The following is a 17937-nucleotide window of genomic DNA, read 5'->3' on the forward strand; positions in this document are numbered from 1 at the left end:
TTTCTCACTCTCTCTCTCTCTTACTCTCTCTCTCTCTCACTGTCTCATTCACCCTTTCCCCTCTTTTTATCCGCTATTATTTTTTTCTCTTCCGTTTTGTACTGTATTTTCCTTTCTCCTTCACTGTCTGATGTCCCTCACTGTCTCACTTCCTCTCTCTGACGTCCGCCTCTCTATGTCCTCATCCTATTCGACTCCCTCAGATTCTCTCTGTCACTGTCAAGTCATCTTTCCAATTCCTGCATTCTCGATCCCTCCTTCAGATCTTTCCCATCCACCTCTCCGCAGCCCCTTTCCCAGATGATGAAAACGGCCCCAGATAAATGAGTAACAATATAAAATTACCGTACGCAGAATTTGTTTCCAGTGGAAGACCTCTTGCAATCCTCTCTCACAAAGAGCTGCGGAGGCAGTGATTTCCTTTAAAAGACAGAGATTTCGTTTGCATCTTCAAGGAATCGGGGATATCTGCAAGCTTCTGTAAAATATAAACCAAGAACTAAGAGGAGTCTCACATAGCTTGGTCTTTCTCTGCTTGCCTTTGATTCTAAACGTGGAACTAGTTCCGGTTACGGCGACAACTACTCCTTGTTGAAGTATCCATTGTCCACGTCTCGCATATTTACAAAACAGAGTAGGGAGATACTGCAACAATGTTTTACGGAAAGGGAAATCCCGACCACAAAGATAAAGGCTACGTCCCCACTAGACCGGATAATTTTGAAAATGACAGGCGTCCACACTAGGCGTTTATTTCAAAATATCTCTGTACCCACTACACCGGATATTTGGGCGATATTACTCCACTGTGGAAGCGCAGACACATCTACAGAAAACAAGCGAAGAGAAAACGGTTTAATATTTACGTTTCCGCGGCGGCGTTGTGCTATTTCCATTGGTCAAAAACTAGAATAACAGTAACAACAGCGAAAGAAAGTTTTCAGCAATGTCTTCGAGGAATACAAAGAAAACCTCTGCTGGGAAAATCAGACCGGACTTCTTCGTTTAGACAGACAATGAAGTCGAGCTGTTTCTGCGAGTTACAAAAGACTACAAAGTCAGCACAGAAGTGGTGATATTTAATTCCAAACAATCTATTAACGTAGACAATAAAGTAAACAACGCACGCATGAAGCCGTCCTCCACCCAAGATCAACAAGATCAACAATTACAAAATATTAAATGGTCAACTCGACATAAACTACCAATCCCACATCAAACCCAAACCAATTAGGAGCAGAAGATGGCATCAACTCAATTTGAAATACTAACTACTAAGTCAGATATGTGCAGCAATTCATTTTTCCCCCACACAATTAAAAAATGGAATAATCTTAATCCGAACACAGTCACACAATCAAACCCAATTAAATTTAAGGCAAATTCTCTGCTTCAGAAATTTCCTTCTTAAGCCCACCCTCCGCCAGCTCCCGCTTAAATTCCATGCGGAATATTTTGGAGGAGTAAGAACCAAGAACTAAGAACCAAGAGAGTGGAATCTTCTGCCGGTAGACCTGCGCAGTATTTCTGACATTAATGTTTTTAAAGATAGACTCAATCAAATCAATTTAGGGGAACTAGTCAAAAAAGCTCACTTTACAATTTGGCTCTCAGACCGTTCACACCAGTAGCACATTATAACAGCTGTCCGACAGTGCTTGCGCATTACCAAGCAGAAGCAGAAAAAGCAGTGTTGTGGTGTTGTCATGAAACGTTTTTAAATCTCTCCGTTTACCCGGTTCACACTACAACGCGAAACAGTCGTTTTCAAATTTACACAGCCTGGAGAGTGTTTTCGAAACTCTCCGTTTTCGGGGGCTGAAAACGCCGTTTCAGTGTGGACGGAGGGACCAAGCCAAGAGAAAAAGCTTCGTATTCAAAATTATCCGGAGTAGTGAGCACGTAGCCTTAGGGTGAGGTGGATGTTCTTTCACCAGAATATCGGGCATGTTTGATGTTTTATGAGCTATGGTTGCTTGTCTGCTGAAGAAACAACTGTGATCGAGCAGTTTCTATCTGTATTGGAGATCACAGGGGTAGATAATGCTGGTGTTAAATCAATGCGAATATTGAGAGGGCAATGTAAATATTGAGAACACAATGAGCTGGAAGGCACAAAGATAAACAATGGAATCTGGAAGAGTTCCGGAAATATTTAAATTATACTGTTGGCCAGTGTTGTTCAGCGAACCTGAAATCCTGAGCGGAATGCCTTCAGATTGAACCGCGTTTCCAGTCCAGAATATTATCAACAACTTTTTCAGAGATTTTCCAGAATGTTACCAGTTTCCGAGTAGCTGCATCTCAGTGACACTGTCTCTCCTTCATCGATTATTAATTCCCGCCCATCCTGAGTCGCCGAGTTTGCCCTACTTGAATCTGTCAAAACTCCCAGAGCGTGTGAGCGGAGCCGAGTCGCATTGACCACGAAGGACAAGCGCTAACCGATTAGGCCGAGACACACCAGGGAGAGCAGCCGTTAGGATCATCGACCAACACAGGGAAACATGTTGTCTGCATTAAATCAATAATAGGATTTTATGAAATTGTTACGGGAGAGAAGGTGATAGATGGAGTTCAGGGGCAGAAGAGACTCAGTGGACCTAGAAAGCGTGTCTCTCGCACCTCATTCGTCACTTACTCAAGGCGTAGGATTATGGAATTAATCAGAACAATTACCTGTTCACAGAATCTCTCAGTTTCCCACTCATGATCTCTCCCGGCGATCTTCTTCCTGTAGCCTGAATTCTTTCCACACAGACCCTCCTTGCTTTGTTTCTCTTCAGTAATTAACTTCTCAACTGTGTGTCACTCTTTTATCCTTTCTCCTTCCGCTTCTCCTTTCCTTTCTCAGTTTTGTTCTCCCTCTCTTTTACCCAATTTGCTTTTGCTTTCTCTATTCTGCACCCTCTGACACCCACTCACATGCACGCACACTCCCCTCTGTCTCTCTCTCTACCTCTCTCTCACTCTCTCTCTCTCTCTCTCTCACTCACACACACACACACACACACACACACTCTCTTTCTCTATCGCTCGTTTGCTCTGTGCCACATGCAATAACACATTTTGTATAATAAAGATTATACGATGTTGAAATTCGGAAAGGAGTTTGTTCACTTGTTTTACTGTTCCGTGAGGCGCCTGGAGACAATGCAGCGATTAATATCATGTAGACCAATTCTGGGATATGTGCAGACAACCGAAGGTTGGATGCTGATGTTAGAGAATGAAGATGATACCTGGAATGGCGAAATTGCCTGTTCTTTCTCCTCTTGCTTATGATTGTTACGCTGTAACTCATCCTGGTTACTTTGGTTGACTGTTCAGAAATTTGATTGGCTCAGTTCATTTTCTCAGTAAACAGAGCAGAAAGCATTGTGACGATAGTCAAGGGCAAAAACGAGAACAACTTTCTTCTGTGGTTCCGGATTTAAAAGGAAAATGGACTCCCTCTCCACGAGGCACATTCACGGAAGCTTCATTCGGAGTGCAGTGGCTCTCCTGTCAGCAGATGGTTCTGCAGGTTCCGTGTTTATAGGGCTGAAGATGCAGTCTGCCAAAAATAAAAACGTATCGATTGAACGGTTTTCATCTGTGTTGCAGAGAGAAGGATAAGCATTATTGGACATATAAGGTTTTGATCTGGCTTACACAGTGGACCGAGGACACTTCTCCTGGCAAAAGCAGCCGGGATATTGAGACTTCGATAGAATTGAGAGACATTGCTTTCAGAATGTGGGCTGAATATGGTGGAATCAGACCAGAAAAGGTAGGCAACCTGCGACCAGATAGGGAACGGCTATCGGGAAGCTGGGCGGAGCGGGGTCCAAATAAGTTATCAAGAGGGGATCGGAGTAGGAGTGGTAGGACAATAATTCTCAGGGGGCGGGTGCAGCGGATAGGACAGGAGGAATTTTCTGAGGGGTTTCACTTTGATCAGAAGGAGAGAAAGGGAACGGGATTCCCAGAACATTTGAACATTCATAAATAAAACTTAATAACGTCGTTTTGCAGATACCCCATGGGAAAATACGGTGCAGTTCCTTCAGTTTGCATTTTGCCTCATCCTGCTGTTGGTGGAAGCCGGCAATGTCCAACTCTCCCTTTATATCAAAACGCCATCCTCTTCTGTGCATCTTTCGGTCCTCCTCCCCTTCCAGTTCGAAACTGTAAGCAAATAAAGAAAAGCAATAAGCAACGTCTTTTCTGAGCATAGGAGTCGGGTGTTCAATCTCTTGTCGCCTAACGGTGTTGTCTTCATAGGGCTCTGTCCTGGGAAGGTTTGAAGGTGCCTGAGTCTCGTGGCTGAGCTCACTTTGATGTGGAGGTTAGGCTGAGGTCACCCTCTGGTATGAGAGCTCACTGCAGTCAGGATATATATTTTTTGTCCAGATCTGCCTGCATCCCCAAAATCTGTGGGCTAATTTGTGCAAAGATACAGCGCAGAAACCCACACAAGAACTCCGGAGATAGTTTCCTGCTCTGGAAATCCGACATCCTGACAGGGTTGTCTTCAGACCGAGCCACGTATGCAAGGATGAACATTGTAATGATTTTTTCTAAAGTTTCCACAATGTTAATTGTTCCACAGATAAGCAATGGCATACCCTGAGTAATTTCAGCTCAGCGACATGCTCTGTCCTTCCAAGTTCAATAATTCCTTCCGATCCTGAGTCAACTAATCTGCCCCGTTCGTACCTTTAACAAACCCAAAGTTTCTGAGGGGCGCCGGGTCAATATGGGTTGAGTCAAGAAACTGCAAGTTTTAAGGAACCCTGCAGGCAGCTATATACAAGCCTCCCGACAGTAGCTAGAATGTGGAGTACAGATTACAAGAGGAAATAGAAAAGGTGTCTCAAAGGGTAATGTTATGATAGTCATGGGAGATGTCAACATGCAGGTTGATTGGAAAAGTCAGGTTAGATATGGAGCTCAAGAGAGTGAGTTTGTTGAATGCCAATGAAACGGCACTTCAGAACAAATTGCCCGTCACCCTACAAGGGGATCAGTTGTACAGCTTTGGGTGTTGTGTAATAAACTAGAGATAATTAGTGACCTTGGGATAAAAGAGCAATTTGAAGGCAGTCCTTCCAATATGATTGAGTTCAACTGGAAATTTGCCAGTGGGAAAGTAAAGTCTGACGAAACAGAATTTCAACACAGTAAATGAAATTCCAGTGGTATGAGAGAGGAGTTGGTCAACGAATTCAGAGTGGAGGACTTGGAGGACAGGCTGCAAGGGAGGACAGCAGAGCAGTAAGGGCGTGAAATTCTGGGAAAAATGAGAAAGGTGCCCGATAGCTGTCTCCAAAAATGAGGAAACACGCAAATGGAAAAGTAGTACAACCGTGGCTGACAAGGGGAGTCAAAGCTAATGTAAAGGCAAAAGAGCGGGTATACAGCAACGCAAAAATTAGTAACAAGACAGAGGATCAGGACGCTTTCAAAACCCTAGAGAACAACTAAAACAACCATTAGCAAACATTAGCAAAATGGATACTATAAGGTTTTTCTTCAACAATGTAAAATAATAAAAGCGAGATGGGAGTGCATATAGAAAGCAAGAAACTGTCGCCGAAGAAATAATGCTGGGAGACAAGTTGATGACAGATGAACGATATGATTATTTCGCATCAGGCTTCCCTGTGGAATATGCGAGCAGCGGGTCAGACGTGGAAGGGTGCAGGGGAAGACATCTGAGTGCAATTACAGTTACAAGGGCGAAAGTCCTCAAAACGCTGAAGGACAGAAGGGTATATAAGTCATCCGAACCAGATGAACTGCACACTTGCGCCCTAAAAGTTGTAGCGGTAGAGATTGCGGAGGCATCAGGAATGATTTTTCAAAATCATTGTCAATGATATAGATGATGGAATAGATGGCTGTGTTGCCAAGTTTTGTAGATGATACAAAGATTGATGGAAGGTTCAGAGGAAACTTGCAGGCTGCAGAAGGACAGAAAGATTAGGAAAATGGGTCAGAGAGTGGCAGACGAAGTACAATGTACCAAGATGAATGTCAACCCATTGGTATATGAAATAAATGTGCAGACTATTTCGTAAGCAGGGAGAAAATCCAAAATTCTACGATGCAAAGACATTTGGTGGATCCAAGTGCAGAACGGCCGGGCGGTTAACTTGCAGGAAGTGTCGATGGTGAGGAAGGCAAATAAAAACTTAGCATTCATTTCAAGATGTCCAGAATACATGGGCAGAGATATAATGCAAAGGATTTGTAAGACAAGCGAGGCCTCACCTTGAGCATTCTGAACAGTTTTGGGTTCCTATTTTAACAAAGATGTACTGACATTGGAAAGGGTTCAGAGGACATTCACAAGGATGACACCGTCACTCCCGCAAGCAAAGCAGCATTCCAACTAACTGAAAAATGTAGTCGGTAATTTCTCCCCTTTCCCATGGAGTTTAGCCTTCTTAAGTTAATCACGTAACAGTGGTGGCTATGTGTTTGCACCCCGGCTGTTTCCCGGCAAAGGGCTCCCTCTAGCGAGCGCTCACTGCATCACGGAGTTCGGATTTTGTCCAGAGCCGGCATCGCCTTGCAACACTGTGGGCATCATGGCACAAAGATAAACGGCGGAATCCGACACAAGAGCACCAGAGATGTTCAAATGGGCTGCCTTGCTGTCACGCTGCCAACCAGCGGTAAACCTCGCTGGATTCCGGTCCATTATCCCAGTGCTATATACCGTCAGCAAATATCTTGGAGATTCCACCCGATGCTGAATGTACCAAAAAATATATGTAGGATCGCCAGTGTAATTACAGTTCATTGTTACACTTTGTTCTTCCGCAATCGTTAATTCAAGAGGCCATTGCGTCACCGAATCCTTCCCATTTGTTCCTGCAATAAAAGGACAGAATGCATGAACAGATCGGGCTTTCTTCGTACATACAGAACAGATATAGGCCGTTACCGCGGAGACTCACCGGGTATCGTAGTCAATATAATCAGCAGATAAAACTGATAATTCATGATGTCTGCTGTCAAACTCGATCGAAAGAGAGCTTACTTTCAATAAGTTAATATCCTTGACTGATATTGAAGAGTAAACTCAGAACTGCAGCATATTTCAGCTTGCGTAAGTCTGGGGGCGTTGCCCTGCCAATGGATTGGTTGGCTGTCAGCACCGATCTGCGCTGGTCCAATCACCAATCACAGATCGGTTTGTTTCAGTTCCTCTTTATGCTATTCTAAATCCGATGCCCGGAGCTGTAAATAACGTCGCGCTGACCACCGTGCGAGAGTGGTTATACTTCACTCTCTCTCTTCCATTCTTCTTCCAGTCAGGGTCACATCCCTATTTCTCTCTCCCTCCCCCCCCCCCGCGATATTTATCGCTCTACTCTCTGTTCTGTCGATCACCATCTCTCACTCTCTCACTTTTTCACTTCTCTTACGTCTCCCCAAGTTATCCACTTTGTCATTCCATCATACCAAACAGCCCACATTCTCCCCCTATTTTACTCACCATATCAACCTCCCACCGTTTTCCCTGGATATCACTTCCTCTGCCCACTCAGGAGATAAATGCGTCTGAATGTGAACTCGCAAACCGCAATTCACACTCAGACGCATTTATCTTCACATTTCTCCCCTCTGGCAAGCGGGCGAAACGCCACTGAGGCAGACAATAAGAAAAATGTCTTCACTCAGGAGAATGGGGGATGTGCTTTGTGTGCTCGTCTCTTGTCATAATGCGGTTCAGCCTTGTCTCTCCAGGAAAGTTGTTGTCGCTCCTGTCTTGTGGAAGGACGATAGTTGGATGAAAAATTTGCAGATGCTCAAAATCCAATGCAACTCAAAAAACTCAGGAGGGAGTCAGCAGGTCAGGCGGAATCTGTAGAAAATGTAAATAGTCGACATTTCGGCCCGAGACCCTTCTTCAGGACTGAGAAGTAAGGAGGGGGATGCATAAATTAAACCGTGAAGGAACATGAAAGAGTCTGACTGAAAGGGATAGGTGAAACCAGGTAGCTGGTAAAGGCCAAGCACTGTAGAACAAAGAAACTGACGATCTTATTAAGTAATGATGCGACTGAATTGCGGAGCAGGTTCGACGGGTCAAACGGCATACTCCTAGTCTTATTTCTTACGGCCTTATGTTCGGCCCTTCCACGGTCATTAATTTCCTCATTTCCTGAGTTACCGAATTTACCCCACTCGTATCTGTAACAACTCTCGCAGAGGGTGAGTGGCCCCGAATCTTAATGACGGTGTAGAACACGCGCAAACTGATGATGAAGAAATTATCCAGACAGAGCAGCCATTAAAATCGTCAACAAACACGAGCGTGATACGGTGTCGGCCTTAACATCAACAATAGGATTATATCAAATTTTGAGCCAGCTGAAGGTAATTACGTCACGTCAGGAGCATCAGAGGCTCGGGGGAGGCACGTGCCCTTCCTCCCGAACGGGATTGGTATATTGCCTATGATGTGCCTTCGACTTGAAAGGCGTGATGGCTCCCGGTCGGATTCTCTTAGGGCTTCATTTTACCCCTCTTACTTTGCATAGTGTAGTAGATGTCTGTTGTGTCTTCTTCATGGCAGATGTTGGAGACCTGGGAGATCCAGAGTCGCCCAGGGAACTACATCTGGAAGGAATGCATCTGGCTGAATCTCCTCGAAGACCATGGTAGGGATCTGGAGTGACCAGCTCAATGACCTTCGGCTTGTACAGCAGAGCGAGAAGATAATCGATCGGAGTCATAGGGAAGTAGCCAGTAGAAGCTGCAAGAGGCAAGTGGCTATTGGACTATCAGGAGAAATGGAAATCTGAATAGACAGCACAGCTGTGGTCATTCCTGTCAATAGTAAGAATATTTTTCTGCATACCAATCTGGGGGATGAATTCACAGGGGAATGCTAAGGTGCCAGGGCTACTGAAAAGGAGCATAGGCTCGTGCTGCAGATGGGAAAGAGGAAGAAGAAAGGAGCGGTAGCAATAGGGGACTTAACAATCATGGGAACAGACTGGAGATTCTGAGGCTGTGAGCACAGCACCTTGATGGTATGCTGCCTCCCACGTGTCAGTTTCGAATTGCGTCCACGACATTTTAGAGAGGGAGGGACAGAATCTAGATGTCATGGAAAACATTGGCATCAATGACAGACGAAGAAAGAGCAAAAGAGATCTTGAAAAGCGTATTTGCAAAGCAAGGAAGAAGGCGCTAACAGATGTTGGCCGGTTCGAGGGATGTGCAGTTACTATTACAAGGCTCAAAGAGCCGAAAGAGCTAAGTCACCTGTACAAGGTGAACTACAAACTCAGGTTCTGAAAGATTAGTGGTAGTGATTATGGCGATATTATTAATGATCTCTCAGAATTACTGGACTGTGGCATGGTGCCAGAGGAATGTAAAATTAGAAACTTCACTTTACTGTTTAAGAAAGGAAGAAATTAAAGACCTTTTAGCCTGATATCAGTGGATGCGAATATGTTGGATTCAATTGTTAAGGATGAATTATGAAACATTTGGTGACACAGGACCAGATAGGAGAAAGTCAGCATGGTTTCAAGGAAGATATTGCCTGACGATCATGTTGGAATTATTTGAGGGGACTACACGAAGGTCAGATAAAGCGGGTGCAATGGATGTTGTATGTGATGAGTTTCATAAGGTTTTTGCCAAGGTGCCAAACGTGAGGAAGCTTACCAAGTTAAGAACGTTTGGTATTACAGGAACGTTACTGGTATGGTTATAGCACCAGCTGTTTGGCAGAAGGTAGCGAATAGAACTAAAATAATCACTCTCCGGTTGGCTGCCGGTGAGAAGCGGTGCTCCGCAGGGGTCCGTGCTGGGACCAATGGTTCTGATGTTGTACATCAATGATTTAAATGATAGAACTCTTCACTTTGTTGCCAGGTTTTTGCATATGATACGAAGACTGATGAAGGGTTAGAGTGTATTGATAATCTACAGAAGGCCTGAGACAAATGACCAGAATGGGAAAGAGAACGGCAAATGAAATATAACGTTGGAAAATCATGGTCATGAACTTTGTTGGAAGAAGTAATTGTGCAGACTATTTACTGAACGTGGACAAAAGCCAAAACGAAGATGTGCAAAGATGCAACGCGGCTTGGTAGTCCTTGTGCAGATCACCCTAAAGGTTAATTTTTTCGTAGAGTCGGCGGTAAGGAAGACACCAGACAATGTTAGAACTCATTTCAGGGGGTCGAGAATACAAGAGTAGCGATGTGACACTGACGCTTCAAGGCACGGGTGAGGTCTCACTTTGGGGATTGCGAATAGCTTTGGGCTCTTCATTGAAGAAAAAATCCGCTCGCATTGGAGATATTTCAAAGGAGGTTGCCAAGGATGATTCCAGTAATGCAAGTGTTATCGTACGAGAAAAGTTTGATACTTATGAGTCTGTGTTCGCTGTAATTTAGAAGGATGAGGGGGGAATCTCACTGAATCGTTTCGAATGTTGAAAGCCCCTAGGCAGAGTAGATGTGTAAAGGGTGTTTCATACGCTGGTGGAGTCTAGGAGAATAGGGCAAAGGGTCAGGCGAGACAGGCGTCAACTTAATACAGAGATGCGGAGTAATTCCATCAGCGCGAGTGTGGTGAATTTATTGCATTTGTTAGCACAGGCAGCTGTGGAGGACAGGTGGTTGGGGATACTTAAGGCAGAGCGTGATATGTTTTTGATTAGCCACGGTATCAAAGGTTCCGAAGGGACGGCCGAGAGTGGGGCTGCAGAAGGATCAAACGATCAGTCATGATTTCCTGCAGGAGCAGATTCCATAGGCCAAAAGCCCTAATTCTTCTACTAAGTTTTATGGTCTTATGTTCTTACCCTGTCTTTCAAAATGAACAAGCTTTAGCAGTCTTTCAATTCTTCTTCTCGGACCTCATCGCGCGTCGTCTTCCTGCTGTATCGGGACCAGAATATGTCTCGTTCCCTTCTTTATCTCCCTTAATCACTCTTTTCACCTGTTTCCTCTCCTTTCCGCGCATTCTCTGCACTCCGCTCTTTCCGTTTCTCTTTTTTTTGTCCTCCACTTTGCGTCTCTAACTGTCGTTCACTCACTTTCCCTTCCCCTTTCTCCCTCTCTCTCTCTCACTCTCTCTTTCTCTCTCTCACTCTCTCTCTCTCTGTCTCTGTCTCTCTCTCTTTCTCCTCTCATTCTGTAGCTCTCTCTTCTATCTATCTCCTACCTCTTATGCACGGATTCCATGTGGATGCTCCTAATAGGCAATCATTTATCCCTCGCATAGGTGTATTCCTTCTTGTCCAAAACTGTTCTTGGGGTTCTGGGTGTGTTGTAGCTCTTATCGCCCTGCCACTTCGTCCTCTTGTAGCCTCTGAGCAGGGAGGTTGTGTTGTCTCAGGACGGGGCGTTGTACGATGTTCAGCAGGATGCGCTCCGTTCCATGTGCCCATTCTACGCAGGATCTGTTCTGTCCAGATCGGCAATCACACTGCATTAGGGAATGCTGATCATGCAAATATACATAGTGGAACCCTGCACAAGACCACTGGATATATTTGAATCCAAGCAGTGGCCATTTCATGTCCAAACAACCTGAAATCTTCACCGGTGTAGTTTGCTACTGATTTTCACTCTCATAAGTCAACCACGTGATTCTTGCTAATATTTGGGTGCGCCACTTCGAGTTTTCTATCACGACCCGCCCTCTAGCGACGGTTCACTGCATCACACCTCGCACACACAGTATGTACTTTCAACATAAATTCACTATGAACAATGACCATTTCTCACAGTCCGTTAATGCAACGACCAAAATACTGTTTGCATTCTCTATCACGCTAAGCATCCGCAGGACCTGTCGCATTATCTAAATACTCAGTCTAAATCATAAGGAGCTACTGCAACATCCTTAATTTCAGCAGCATGACACTTGCTATTCTTTGTCAAACTAAAACAACGATTTGCTCACGCTCTGTTTTCCCTCAGTGAACCACTGTCCTATTTAAATATATTGCAGTTCCACTCCGGCCTTATTGCTTCTCTATGCAGAAGCTCGAACAATGTAGCCAAATACGACGTCATACTAGGTTGCCAATCGCGATATGCCGTTGCAGCACAGAGGGTGGGTGAATGCACATTGCCGTATCCCGGAAATACATTATAAAGATCCAGTTCGGGTGCGCATTGTAGTCATGAACTGTTCCATTACCTTCGGCGCCTTGTGTTGGTGATTGCAGCGCTGTTAAGTAGGGCACGTGACCACTGCTGATTTCAGTGTGCGCACTCCCAATTTACCGGCAAAAGACCCCTCCAGTGAGAGCTTTTTGCATTGTACAGAACCAGTTTTTGTCCGGACCCGCCGTCTTCAGGCAACAGCGTGATGCTCATTGCACAGAGATAGAAGCCAGAGTCCGTCACAAGAGCTTTAGTGATATTCAGTTGAGCAGTCTTGCTGCCTTTCTGCAAACTAGCGGTAAATGTAACTGGACAATCTGGATGCCGCTCCATTTTTCCTGTGCTATATACCTTCAGCAAATACTCTGGAGATCCTCCACTATGTTGAATGTACCAAAAGGTATCTTCATCAGCGTCAGTGTAATTACAAATCATTGTTATGGTCTGCTCTTCCTTAGCCGTTACGTCGGGAGGATCCTGCGACACTGAATCTATCCCAGACGATTCTGCAAGAAAGGACAGAATACATTAACATCGCTAGCTTGTATTGAACACCAGAGAAATTCGCGGGCCACTTTAGCAGAGACTCACCAGGCAGCAAAGCCAAAGAAATCAGCAATAAACAGAGTAAAATCATGGTGTATAATTTCGCTCTGAATCGAATGGCAGATTCCTTTCAGGACGTAATTATACCAGATATTGTGATGCGAGATTGTTTCAGCCGTACCTTTCACCTTGTGTAGAACCGAGATTTTTCGCGGTTTAAAGGATTCGCTGACAGAAAGAACCGATACCTTCGGCGGAACAATCAGAATCTGCTTCGTGTCCATACCGTTATTCTGCCTATTTCTTTGCTGTATACTGGTACCTCTTCCTACCTCTTCCTTTCTCTCTCTCTCTCTCTCTCTCTCTCTCTCTCTCTCTCACACACACACACACACACACACACACACACAGCAGTCTCATGTTTTGTGGAACACCTTCCGTAACCCTACATTTACTCAGAAGTGCCACAATCAAAGTGACAGTGTACTCGAACTGAATGTCAATCGAATAAGTCAACCATTTATTCCCCAGTCATTTTCTGACAGTGGGAAAAACATCCCTCGTTGCTACATGTCGATGTCAATAACATTACTACTCCAATCGCCATGAGAGTGATATCCTATCCAAAATTTTCCCGGAATATAAAAATATTGTGTTCGCAGAGATTCCTTCATCCTTGAGGAAATCTATCAAAGACAATTGCGACAAAGATGTTCAATGTGCACTCGAGCTTTGCGAAGATCCTGCGTCATCGTGTGATCTCTCATGGATTCAACGTAAGTTCTTTAGCTTGTACGATTTGTCTTGGCGGAAAATGGGTAGGAGGGGTGGCATTACTGCGTGGGATACTATTACAGCTACAGAAAGTGTGGGTAATGTAGTAGGATCCTCTTTTGAGTCAGTATGGGTGGAAGTCAAGAACAGGAAGGGAGCAGTGACTCAATTGGAGGTATTCTATAGGCTCCCTGGTAGCAGCAGAGATGCAGCGGAGCACATTGGGAGGCAAATTTTGGAAAGGTGCAAAGGTAACATTGTTGTTATCATGGGTGACTTTAACTTCCCTAATATTGATTGGCACCTGATTAGCTCCAAGGGTTTAGATGGGGCAGAGATTGTTATGTGCGTCAGGACGGATTCCTGTCACAGTATGTGGACAGGCCGACTAGGGGGAATGCCATACTAGATCTGGTAATAGGTAATGAACCGGGTCAGCTCACAGATCTCTCAGTAGGTGAGCATCTGGGGGACAGTGCCCACCGTTCCCTGGCCTTTAGCATTATCTTGGAAAAGGATAGAATCAGAGACAGCAGGATATTTTTTTTAATTGGGGAAGGGCAAATTATGAGCCTATAAGGCTAGAACTTCCGTGTGTGAATTGCGATGATGTTTTTGCAGGGAAATGTACTATGGGCATGTGGTCGATGTTTAGAGATCTCTTGCAGGATGTTTGGGATAAAGTTGACCCGGTGAGGAAGATAAAGAATGGTAAGGTGAAGGAACCATGGGTGACAAGTGAGGTAGAAAATCTAGTCAGGTGGAAGAAGGCAGCATACATGAGGTTTAGGAAGCAAGGATCAGATGGGTCTATTGAGGAATATAGGGAAGTAATAAAGGAGCTTAAGAAGGGGCTGAGAAGTGCAAGAAGGGAGCATGAGAGGGCCTTGGCGAGTAGGGTAAAGGAAAACCCCAAGGCATTCTTCAATTATGTGAAGAAAAAAAGGATGATTGGCGTGAAGGTAGAACCGATTAGAGATAAAGGTGGGAAGATGTGCCTGGAAGCTGTGGAAGTGAGCGAGGTCCTCAATGAATACTTCTCTTCGGTATTCACCAATAAGTGGGAACTTGATGATGGTGAAGACAATCCGAGTGAGGTTGATGTTCTGAAGCATGTTCATATTAAGGGAGAGGAGCTGTTGGAGTTGTTAAAATACATCAGAACGGATAAGTCCCCGGGACCTGACGGAATATTCCCCAGGCTGCTCCACGAGGCGAGGGAAGAGATTGCTGAGCCTCTGCCTCGGATCCTTATGTCCTCGTTGTCCACGGTAATGGTACCGTGGGATTGGAGGGAGGCGAATGTGGTCCCCTTGTTCAAAAAAGGTAGTAGGGATAGTCCGTGTAATTATAGACCAATGAGCCTTACGTCTCTGGTGGGAAAGCTGCTGGAAAAGATTCTTAGAGATAGGATCTCTGGGCATTTAGAGATTCATGGTCTGATCAGGGACAGTCAGCATCACTTTTTGAAGGGAAGATCGTATCTAACAAGCCAGATAAACTTCTTTGAGAAGGTGACAAGGCATATAGATGAGGGTAGCGCAGTGAACGTGATCTATATGGATTTTATAAGGCATTTGGCAAGGTTCTACACGGTAGGCTTATTCAGAAAGTCAGAAGGCATGGTATCCCGAGAGGTTTGGCAAGGTGGATTCAGAATTGGCTTGCCTACAGAAGGCAGAGGGTCATGGTGGAGGGAGTACATTCATATTGGAGGATTGTGACTAGTGGTATCCCACAAGGATCTGTTCTGGGAACTCTACTTTTCGTAATTTTTATTAACGACCTGGATGTTGTGGTAGAAGGACAGGTTGGCAAGTTTGAGGACGACACAAAGGTTGGTGGTGTTGTAGATAGTGTACAGGAATGTCGCAGATTGCAGAGAGATATTGATAGGATGCAGAAAGGGGCTGAGAAGTGGCAGATGGAGTACAACCCGGAGACGTGTGAGGTGCTACACTTTGGAAGGACAAACTTCATAGCAGGATACAATGTAAATGGCAGGATACTTGGTAGTGTGGAGGACAGAGGGATCTGGGGTACATCTCCACAGATCCCTGAAAGTTACCTCACGGGTGGATAGGGTAGTTAAGAAAGTTTATGGGGTGTTAGCTTTAATAAGTCGAGGGATAGAGTTTAAGAGTCGCAATATAATGATGCAGCTCGAAAAAAAAACTCTGGTTAGTCCACACTTGGAGTACTGTTTCCATTTCTGGTCGCCTTAATATAGGAAGGATGTGGAAGCATTGGAAAGGGTACAGAGAAGATTTACCAGGATGCTGCCTGTTTTAGAGAGTATGCATTATGATCAGAGATTAAGGGAGCTAGGGCTTTCCTCTTTGGAGAGAAGGAGGATGACAAGAGACATGACAGAGGTGTACAAGATAATAAGAGGAATAGATAGAGTGGATAGCCAGCTCCTCTTCCCCAGGGCACCACTGCTCAATACAAGAGAACTTGGCTTTAAGGTAAGGGGTGGGAAGTTTAGGTGGGTTATTAGAGGAAGGTTTTTTATTCAGAGAGTGGTTCGTGCGTGGAATGAACTGCCTGAGTCAGTGGCGGAGGCAGACACACGAGTGAAGCTTAAGAGACTACTGGACAGGTATATGGAGGAATTTGTACGGGAGGTAGGATTTGGGGGTCGGCACAACATTTTGGGCCGAAGGGCCTGCACTGTGCTGCACAATTCTATGTTCTGTGTTCTATCGCCCTGATGAAATGGACCTCGAGACCCTCATTGATTTGTGTTCATCTCTTAAAGCGCCCCCTCCACCCATGGCCTGTTTTTAGGGTTCTTGCATCTCCCAGCGACAATATGAATTCCAGGATACAAATGTACACGCCGGAGTCCGATAGGGGAACCGCGAGGATACAGAGATATTGAAATGAACCATACTCCTATCTTGCTGCAGAAAAGCTGTAAAGGTCAGGGCTCATTCTAGAGATTGTTACTCCTTTGTGTTGTACTGCTTCAGCAAGTATCTTAGACGTTCTCCTCGATGCTCAATATAAAAAAGAATACACCTATTTTAGATCGAGTAATTTCAGTTGTATAATATTGGCTGCGATGCTTAGCAGTTAATTTAGGAGTCTATTGCGCTACTGAATCTTTCCGAGTGAAAACCCGTAATAAAGGACGGAATGTCTGGACAGCCTAACTTCACATTGAACTGTATACATACACGCTGGTCATTTTTTGCACAGATTCATCGTACTGCATGATATATATGACAGTCGGGAAAAGAGGAAGCACTGCCGTCGTCGTTGATAAAATCATTCTGCTATTTAACACAGTTTTAGCGATACTGGAGAATGATGTCAGACCCACCTTGAATCTATCTTGATCAAAAATAGCACCGATCAGAATGGCCTTTGACTTTAATCCAGTGTCACTGTCTGCCTGTGTGTCTCATCCCTCATATTCCGTCTCCCTTCTCACCACACCTCTGTCACACACACTAACTCTCTTCCTTAGAATTTAATAACAGTTACTTGAATTAAGCGAATATTGATTCCAGAATAAAACAGAAATTAAGAAAAACATTGAAGTTCCAAGTATTTTAAAATCTGAAGTTCGTAATGCAATAAGTAAGATTAAGAAAGGAAACGATGCTTTTTATCACCGTCCTGTCGAGGTGTTTCAGCTCAAAATTCCAACTCGACTTTTGTATAATTCTTGACTCTCCTGCTCAGTTCTTCCAGCATTAGGTGTGTGTTGACCTAATGGTAAATTCAATTCAATAAATAAGACTCTTTTACTGCTCTGATCAGCTCAACAAGTGAGGGAAGAGGGTCGCGATTTTTACGAGACATTTGGAGGCTTAAAGCAATCATTTCATATGTCTATGGGCCCTTCGCCGCTTGGTTCTTCATTGCTTGATTTACCACAGCAGGTTGAATATTCCGTCTGCGCCGCAAGCAAAGCAGCTAACTATCTGAAAAATAAGGCAGTAAAATCTCCCCTTCCGCTTGGAGTATGCTTCTAAACGCCGCCATCAGCTCCACTGGGCTTCACGCCGTGCAAACAAAAACTTCCTTCTAACGTTAGCATGTAACACGCGGAAGTGGGAAGAGGATTCTCTTACATGAAAGAGCGCACCATATCAGCAGCCGAACATTTGAGACTCTCTGTCTGTCGTTGTCTTTGTACATATCAGAGACAGCCACTCATCGGACATCTGAGAGGTCTGCTCCATCCAATATTCCTCCTCCGCCTCTCGGGGATGTGCTTCCCTCCCTTTACCATTATCAGCCTACGATGACATTGTTTCTCTGCCGGTGTATTTTGCCATTAATGTGGTAGGGATATAAGCGCTGATACCAACTCAGAATATTTCCCCTCGCTAGAGGATTCATTAGACCTTCCACATCAGACAACTCCTTCCCTTCACTCCGAAGCAACGAGATCAATTTGTCTTTGAAGTCTCCAACCTCAGCTACGGGAAACTCGGGTTCCAATTCGGTAGTCTCACTT

General features: G+C 44.6%; 1 gene segment (V, D, J or C); it reads right to left on the reverse strand.

Moving 5' to 3' along the window:
- Positions 1-6514: 6514 nt before the first annotated feature.
- On the reverse strand, positions 6515-12973 carry LOC134352457 (T cell receptor alpha variable 9-2-like). The segment is given in 2 exon segments: positions 6515-6864; positions 12871-12973. Coding segments are annotated over 2 exon segments (453 nt in total).
- Between the last annotated feature and the right edge of the window lie 4964 nt (positions 12974-17937).

The sequence above is a fragment of the Mobula hypostoma genome, chromosome 10 (genome assembly GCF_963921235.1).
Source record: "Mobula hypostoma chromosome 10, sMobHyp1.1, whole genome shotgun sequence".
Classification (NCBI taxonomy): Eukaryota; Metazoa; Chordata; class Chondrichthyes; order Myliobatiformes; family Myliobatidae; genus Mobula; species Mobula hypostoma.